Source organism: Austrofundulus limnaeus, unplaced genomic scaffold (assembly GCF_001266775.1).
Source record: "Austrofundulus limnaeus strain Quisiro unplaced genomic scaffold, Austrofundulus_limnaeus-1.0 Scaffold1268, whole genome shotgun sequence".
Classification (NCBI taxonomy): domain Eukaryota; kingdom Metazoa; phylum Chordata; class Actinopteri; order Cyprinodontiformes; family Rivulidae; genus Austrofundulus; species Austrofundulus limnaeus.
Genome location: NW_013953670.1, coordinates 32,283 through 41,040, shown reverse-complemented (window position 1 = coordinate 41,040; position 8,758 = coordinate 32,283). Strand labels below are relative to the sequence as shown.

Sequence of the window (8,758 nt, the reverse complement as noted above, 5' to 3'; positions counted from 1 at the left end):
CCAGTATTCGGTACAAAACAGTATACCGCCCAGCACTATTTGCAATGTTAGCTTATTAATAAAATAAAATTATAAAAAACTGCAGCATTTTTAGGTTGTTTCAAAGCAAATAATCAGAACCTGACTGTTTTAATATACAACAGTCGCTGATCACGTGCGCACAGGACAGTTACATCTTCATATTCAGGATTGTATGTCTGAAAACTAATTATAGTGATATTTAAAATGTTTTAATATAAAGTATACTGCTTAAGAATTCAAAAAGTCTACTTTGTCTGCTGGAAATTTGATAAAGAATGACTTCATAGTTTCTATTTTTTCATACTTTTATTCCTGAAGTTTATTACATTTTATACTAGACCTCAGAACTCGTGTCAGTGCCTTGAAGTCTTATGTAAGACGCTTTGATTTTGGTTGAAATCTACTTTACAGTTTATCTAACCTCCTTTTAATAAAGCTTTTATGTATGTTTTTAATAATTCCCCTCATGGCTTCTTGCAGAATCTACTTGAACGGTTCATTTGTCTGATTGATTTAATTATATCCTCCTAGACAGACTCTATTGATTTCAGCTGAATTAAATGAAAAACAGCAGAGGATGAAGATAAGCAGATGKGGGGTTATAAAGAGTGAATCTGAGGACAGATGAAAGATAAAGATGCTCGGGCTAAAAAAAGCACTGATACTGACTGAATACTGTACTGACGGATAACGGGGACAAAAACATGAAAAGTCAAGGTTTTTGCCCAGAATTTTCACCCCACRTGTCAAAGTTTCACAATTTGAGCTGACTGCGAAGAAGGAGAAACTTTCAACCTGACAGAGAGAAGAAGAAAGGAGCAAAGACAGAGGGCAGAGAATGAAATATTTCCAAGTTGGMCTATAATTAGCATAATATTTTTCTCTGGGTGTCTCCATCATCCTATTTTTAACTGTCAGACTGAAGGACAGAGATAAAAGAGTGAAAATAACGAACATGAAATTGTCTCTTAAACATGTTTGCGAGTGTGTGTGTGTGTGTGTGTGTTAATTCTTCCTGGACGTGTAATGACTGCTTGCTCCATTTCAAAAGTACTTTTGAATAAAAGGCACATTTGTTCCATGGCTTCTTGTATCAAAGCAAAGCCTCAGAAGCTTAGAGGCCACTCTGGCTTTGAGGTTAGAGACGGTTGCCACTTTGAGTCCCACACCAACCGGGAGCAGCGAGGAAAATCCCCTAATGGCTCACAGTGAAGGGCATGGATTTAGCTTTCTGTTTCTGGAGTGTTTTCGACCCTTTGATCAGGTTTTCATGGACATGAACTAAGGCTTGAGCAATTTAACTTAACTAGGGAATAGAAGAGGGAATCGGCTGCTCTCTTAGGTCTGCTAAATATGTCTCATTTCACAACAAAAAGCTCAGACACTCAGAAAGTGAAAATCAGCCACACAGATTATTGTTCATTCGCCTCAGCGGGAAGCTAAAGGAGACATTTAATGCAGAATCCACATTTTTAGCCGTTAAATACATTTTGTTGTGCACTTAAAGTTTCTAGGAATGAAGAAATGTTTAATTCAGTCTCTCCCAGTGCTGCATAGATAACTTTATATTCTGTTTGGGTCATATTTTTCAAGTTTTCTACATTTTCTATGATGTTTTCTGATYTATTGTGTCACAATATTTGTGACAGAACTGCCAAATAAGGTCTGGACTTACCAATTATAATGTGGTGGTCTTCATTCTCCCCTGGCTCTGGGTCAGACTCTGGCTCCAACATGTAAGGGTGGATGGACGAGTCTTCTGTTGACATCTTTAAATCAATTTGTAAATAAAACGTTTCWGTGYTGCTAAATAATCTTAAATCCTTCTATCAAACTAGAATGGATTAGTCTGGAAACTGGAGGCGTGAAGCTCATCAAAGAAACAGCCTCAAAATGAGTTGATCTGAGAGGCACCCCAGAAAAGGGGTGGGGCTTGTGGAGTCACAATAAGGAGGAATTCAAACCAAAGCATTGCAGGTCCACTTTATATAGACTCAACTGTAGGGTCTAAATGTAGATGACGTCATTGCATTGTTGTTTGCTAAAGTAGGTGTAAAACTTATTTTTTCCAATATTTTTCTWAGTCTGTCAGAAAAGGTGTCTTTAATGTTTTTAAAATGAGTGGCCAAATTATTTTTGGATAAATATTTATGATTTTAGAGCTATATAAACGTTTGTAAGTTACTTGAACCATCGCAGACCGTTTCAGGATCAGGAAGTTCTCTGCATCTGTTGCTGTGCAAGTTTTGGTTCCGTACCCCTCCCCTTGGTATCTTTGAAAAGACAAAGCTCTCTTGAATTCAGGGGTATATTTTGACACAATTATCGACAAAGTTTTGTCATAAACATTTATTTTTTAAAAATAAAATTCCACTAAATGGAGCCAAAAGGATACTTTTCAACTTATTTATTTATTTTTTTTCATTTCAGTGATTTCATGGTGCGTACAATGGTAGATTTTGATAATGCACAGTGTACATGTAAAAAGAAAAGGTTATGTCATGTGCAGAATGAGGCCTACAATAGAAATCAACACTTTTATTAGACCAGATTCTCTTTTATAAAGTAAAAAACCCATTTGGCACAGTTTGGGGTACATTTGGCTAAATTGTGCCAAAATGCCATTTCTGCCTGGCACACTGCTCACTAAAACCTTTGTGAAATGAATATACTTCAACTTATTCAGTCCTACTTTGCTACAATGTTTCTCAAGATGTAGATGTATAAAATCTAAGGGCATTCCTGGGTTTTCACAAGAGTTTCCATTGTGTTTTGCACTCTTGATTTAAAAAGAAATTAGGCGAGGCTAAAAAAATTACAAATTTTCTTTATTTGATCACAAATAACTCAGGCACAGTAAGAGCTACAATAGTGGTTTCACTTAAGAAATGATCTTTAAGATCTTACCTTTACAGAGATACCAAAAGTTAGCATTTAGAAACTGTGGAGCTATTCTTGATTTATTTTGCTGTGTATTTTCAGGAGGAAATTACCTCTAAAACCCCTTGGGGCTTAACAGGAAGCCTGATAAGTCTCATTTAAAGATGGTGAATACAAGATATATAAAAGAAATCTAAATTTATTTTTAATGCTAAGGTTGGTACTAAAAGTGCATTTAAAAATCTGATCAATCTGTTTCAAACACTTATGACCGTGACAATGTTTTTGTATGTTTAAATTAAAGCCATTTGTATTTCGAATTTCCATAACGCCTCGAAGATTCCCAGTTTTGTCTCAAGGTTATACCTGACACCTTTTAAACGTTGCCGTTTTTTTCACTTTATCTTTAGAAACGAAGGCTRAAGCGAACCTGTGTAAATTGTCCCAGAATGTCAGAACCCTTTTCTTCCCCTCTAAGKATCCGATCTCAAATTGTTCACAAGGCGACGGATGAAAATGCGCTCTGAGTGTCAGAGAGGCAAATCAACCTGTCAGCTTCTGGCCTGGACGGCTGCCCGCTGCGCCTGTGTCRCGGGGAATGTAAAGCAGGACGGCCGTAATGTAAACTGGAGCTCAGTCAAGCTTTCAGGATAAAAAGGAGGGGTTAAGATAAACAAAGTCAACCGGAAAGTCACAGTTTTCATCTGTTAAAGTGGCTAATCACCTGAGAGAACAGCAGCGGTGACTCAGCACGGGCTGACGCAGCCATCCATCAAAAGCTTAAATGATTTTTTTTCAAAATCAGATGAAATGCAGATAGAAGAGTTAGTTTTATTTGCTAGAGTCTTACTGGAGGGCAGTTATTTTATGACAACAAGATATTTTATTTTATTTTACAACTTCACTGTTCAGCTTGAAAAAAATACTATAAAATACTACATTGTTAAATGCATTAAGATTATTATGATTATACAGTATGTAGTATGTTAAGTAATGTACCAAACATCTAGCAGTGGAACAAAAACAATCCAGTATTTACAGGCAGGTCAAGCAAYAGAAGTTACATAACACATTAAAAAGAAACATATATTAAAATTTTTTTTCAGAAATGAGTACACCAAACTTCACTAAAAATTGTCCCCCGGCRAAAATYGCATGATTTCATTGGAATTTTTAATGGGCGTGGCCAAATGACTCGACAGCGCCACCTAATGTGAGATAGAGGAACTGGTAAGTCCTAGAGAGCTGAAATTTAGGGCATTGGTAGATCTCCCCAAATGAAAAAAAAAAAGTCTCTTGGAGGTATGCCCTAAAATCAACAGGAAGTCAGCCATTTTGGGTCAAAGGTCAAATTTCGGCCGATTTTCAATTTTGCTCACGTCWAACTTTTGCGAACTCCTCCTAGGGATTTTGACCTGTCGGCTTCTAACTCAGTCTGAATGCTGCTAAGACACGGGGGATTTAAAGTTATCAAAACGGTGAGTTTTTGATCATCTTAAGGGGGCGTGGCCCCAGATAAGCAGCAGAAAACGGACGGACGGAGTACAAACTACAGGTTTATGTTCTAAAATTGAAAAATTACTCATGTATGACATTAAATAATAACACTATGATGAATTTAACATGTAACATTAAATACTGAGGTCAAATTGCAGTACACACACACACACACACACACACACATATTTACGCAATTCTCATTTTACTGACAGACTTTAACAATATATTAGTCACACATTTGCCATGGGCTAAATCCAAAAATCTGAAGCTTTCGTCTTTCCCATTTGTCAGTTAGAATAATTAAACATTTGATCAGGATAAACCCCATGCATACTGAATTTCCTCCTTAAAAGTTCAGATTTTTGGCTTTGGCTGAAGGTTTTGCAGCAATATAACCACATCTTTAAACTATGAATTTATAGTTGTTGTTCGGATTTGAGGTCAATCAGAATTTGTGCATCAAAGTATCGATTAGTGCAGGAGCAATCACCCTTCACCYGCCCTGAATGTGGCGTGTTCACATGCGTCACTGCAGAGGGACAGATTGATGAGTCATTGGATCTGCGAGGCTTTGATGGTGTACCTGAACCTGATGAGGTGAACGCTGCCAAACAAAAACTCTTTCATCTCAGCTCCTCCACATCCTTCTCCTCCTGTTCTCATCCCYTCATCCTTTTGTCAGCCACGTCATCTCTCTCCCTTAAATCATCTCATCACTTTCTTTTTCTTCTCTTCCCGTCTCCATACGTCAGATCTCACCTTTATGTCCTGCTTGTCTTTTTTTGCTCATCTGTCATGTGGATTTCTCACCTGTAAAGCGCCTCATTAAGCCTTATCCCCGTCCCTGTCTTTCACTCTCTTATCCTCTCGTTCACCTTGGTTTCACCCCTCATCCATCTGTCCCCCCCTCTTCAACTCTTTTGTCAACTTACCGTCAGCAAAATGTTTACCCATCCATCCAGAGAAAAAACCCTCCTCCTGCTGGTGGGGAATTTACTTAAAGTTTTGCATCTTATTTYACATTGTGCACACACACCAAATCAATATGTGGTTATGCAAGGAAGAAAAAGGCCTGTTGGCCACACACTGCTGTTGTTTGGGCTTTTTGCAGCAAAATCRTACTCTTTTGAAAATGGTCTTTTTTGAGCAAGCTATACATTAAGAGTACACGGGTAATGCCAATGCCAAATTTGTATTTTTTATTATAGTTCCTGAATATGGGAATAAAGATTTTAATAGATTTGTTGAAAAATGATTTTTTTTTACTGCCACCATGCTTGAAGGTGACATCTGGATAGAAATGGGTAAATCTGATTTATCTATAAAACTTTTGGATCTAAAATCTAAAGTTTGCTTCTTGTTTTAACTTGAATTAGAGGTTTAGTTTGATTGAGGATGTTGTCAGACTGCTTCAGACTAGAATTGTTTTTCTTTTAGTCATTTCTGCATCATTTGTTATCTAATGTTATAYATGTATTTTTAAAATACTGACTGGCAGGGGTGGAGCCAAAGGGGTGGCCTGGGTGGCCTTTGCCACCTCGGGTGCCACCCCTAAATGACTGACAAGTGGGTGGGGATAACATGTGGCATTTTAAAGATGGGAAATTAGAGAAAAAAAAGGTAAATATCAGACAAGCAGCTGTATTGTCTGATGTAGAGGGACCTAGAAGTGTGAAGGAAAAAAAATATAGAAATTACAAAAAATGACTACATTGTAGCCATTTAAATATAGAGTTGGCAGCCATTTTGGTATTTGTATTTGAATTTAGATTAAATGTTTCTTGGCTACTACACAAATTTTCATGTCTGTGTTTAAAATGGCTATATAGCTCTTTATAAATTAGCATTAGCAGTTTGCTTAGTTGAGATTAGCAATCAGCATGTGCTTGGAATAGCTTCACCACAACAGATTGCAGCTCTAAGTTAAATGTGGTTGCCATCTTGATTTTTTTTATTAAAATTTTGAATTTTGTAAAGATTGTTTTTGACCATTACTGCACCAATTTTCTGCATTGTCTCTCTAAAAGTGACTAAATTTACCCTTAGTAGTACAGTAGTGATTARCTTAAATTGGGAGTAGCAATTGCCATGTATTTTTTTATCATTCTTAGGTACGACCACACAAAATTTTAGCTTATTTCTTAAAGCAACTAATTTAGAGCCATTTGAAATTAACTGTGGTGRTCATCTTGGATTTTGCAAATTCAGAGTAATTTTCTTGATTTGTATGTGCCCCACTATAAAACACCTTGGCCACCACTTATAAAAATGTTTAGCTCCGCCCCTGCTGACTGGTGACATATCAAATATTGCAGAACACTAACAAGGTTGCTTCTGAATTTATGTACTTTATCATTAAAGAGAAGCAAAACGGGTGCAGTTTTTTTAGTTGGGGCTACAGTAAATACTACTAAATAAGTAAAGTTAATTATATTTTGTGCAATGTTAAGAAATATCTCCATTTTCTGTCCTGTTTTTCAGGTGTTCGTCGTCTTCCTGAAACAGACCAGCATGCCAACRCGAACGTCCACTACACCTTGCTGATTGCTTGCGTGCTGGTGGCGTTCTGTCTGGGAGCCATCTTGTCAGGTTTCCTGGTGTCGTGTTACTGCAGCCGCAGCGCCGATCACCGGGCGAGGAGGCTGGGAAAAGATCCCGAGGCGTCCCTGCCTCACGCGCTGTCGCTGCGGTCTCTCGCCAAGCTAAATGGGCTGCTGGAGGGACAGCCGAAGGTTGGTGCATGGTGCTCATGGATCACATTCAATTCTGTTCAAAAATACTATATTAACCCCAAAGGTAAATTAGATGTTGTAACTCATTATCCTGGCTTCTTTAAAGAGTTGTTATAGTTACTGTATATGGAAAGAGCTGCTCAACCAAAACATAAATCAAATCTTAGATAATTAAAAAAAGAATTAACAGGATGAAAGAACTTTCCAACATAAGTATTGAATGTTTTAAACTTTTGAAAAGGCTGTTCAAAATACATATGCAGTATATTTAATTATTCAAAGGGGCAATATCATGTAAAACCAATTTTTTTGAGTTTTATAGCATGTTGTAATGTTATACTCTCGTAAAAAAATATGCCCGAAACCTTGCTTTGACTCATTCATGCATGTTTGAGAAATCCTGCAGCATTCTTAGGAAGCCATGCTGAGGAGCAAAACGACAGGTGGGGACCAGAAACGTCTTTTGGGACATGTCTTTGAGCCGAACTTCCTTATGGTGGCGCCCCCCACACACACACACACACACACACACCCCCGGCACTGAAATTGGGGAGACAGAAGCGCAAGGTGATTCTTAAAGAGACAGAGGCCAAGTTCAAGGCATTTAGAAGAGGAAGTGATGAGAAGATAAGTTCATTTCCTATTTAAACATAAAAACAGCATTTTAATAATAACTAAAGGCGACATAGATACATCATTATGGTATAGTATTTAAATGTATGCCTGAGAAACACATAATATTGCCTCTTTAAAATGCATTTAATTTTTTTTTACCAAAACTGCTTTACAAAAAGATTCCAATTAATTATTGTTGAAAACTTTCAAACTTTTTTTTTCTAATACTTGTGATTTTCTGCCTTCAGGCTTTACTTTGGAGGGAAAAACAAAGTTTATTGTAAAGAATGTGATTTATTTTATCTCAAAATAATTAAGCAAACTTGCACAAACTTAATAAATATTRCATGGATTCATTAGTACATGGCAACTTTAAACGAGCCGATGATGCTTTGYGGGTGAAGTTAACTTTAAACACATCCCTGCTGCTGTGTTTTCCATGCATTTGTCCTGCAGGTTCCAAGCTGCAGCTGAGGGGATGCAACGTAAATGTCTGAATTTCGAGAAGCAATAGCTTTAATATTCATCTTCCTCCTCTTCACCCTGAGGGAACATATAATAAAYTTCACCTTGGTGTTTTATTCAGTCATTACAACTGCCTCTTTCATTATAATTCCATCACTTTTCCAATGTCCTTCAGCAGGAAAAAAAATGTGTCACTGAGCTGCTGCTGAGCCCTGACCTTTCTGCTCAAATGTRCATTTCTGCAAGTCCCTCATTACCCTGTTTGGAGCCATTAAAAATCACCTCTGTCTGGTCTCCTTCCAGGATGAGAAACTGGATGTATCAACACCGAAAATGTACAGCTCCTTCATTCCYAACGGGCGAGCTGAGCCTCATCTCCACACCCCCAGACACCAGGGTCTGCAGCTGGGAGACCCCGACCTCAACCTGTCCCAGGTAGGAGAACTCAGAAGRCGTTGGTGATCCAGCATTTTCACGAAGCTCTAGTTGCAATTATCTGATGYCATTAGGACTGAAAATGTAACGAAACGCAGTTCATTAACAGA

At 37.6% G+C, this 8,758-nt stretch overlaps 1 protein-coding gene across 2 annotated transcripts in view; it reads left to right on the top strand.

Moving 5' to 3' along the window:
* Positions 1–8,758, top strand: part of LOC106534785 (semaphorin-6D) — a gene marked incomplete at its 5' end in the record, with an annotated part of 42,789 nt that overhangs the window by 28,910 nt on the left and 5,121 nt on the right. For both annotated transcript variants that reach the window (XM_014031542.1, XM_014031541.1), the window contains 2 exon segments: positions 6,883–7,133; positions 8,517–8,648. In XM_014031542.1, the coding sequence (XP_013886996.1) occupies positions 6,883–7,133; positions 8,517–8,648 (383 nt within the window).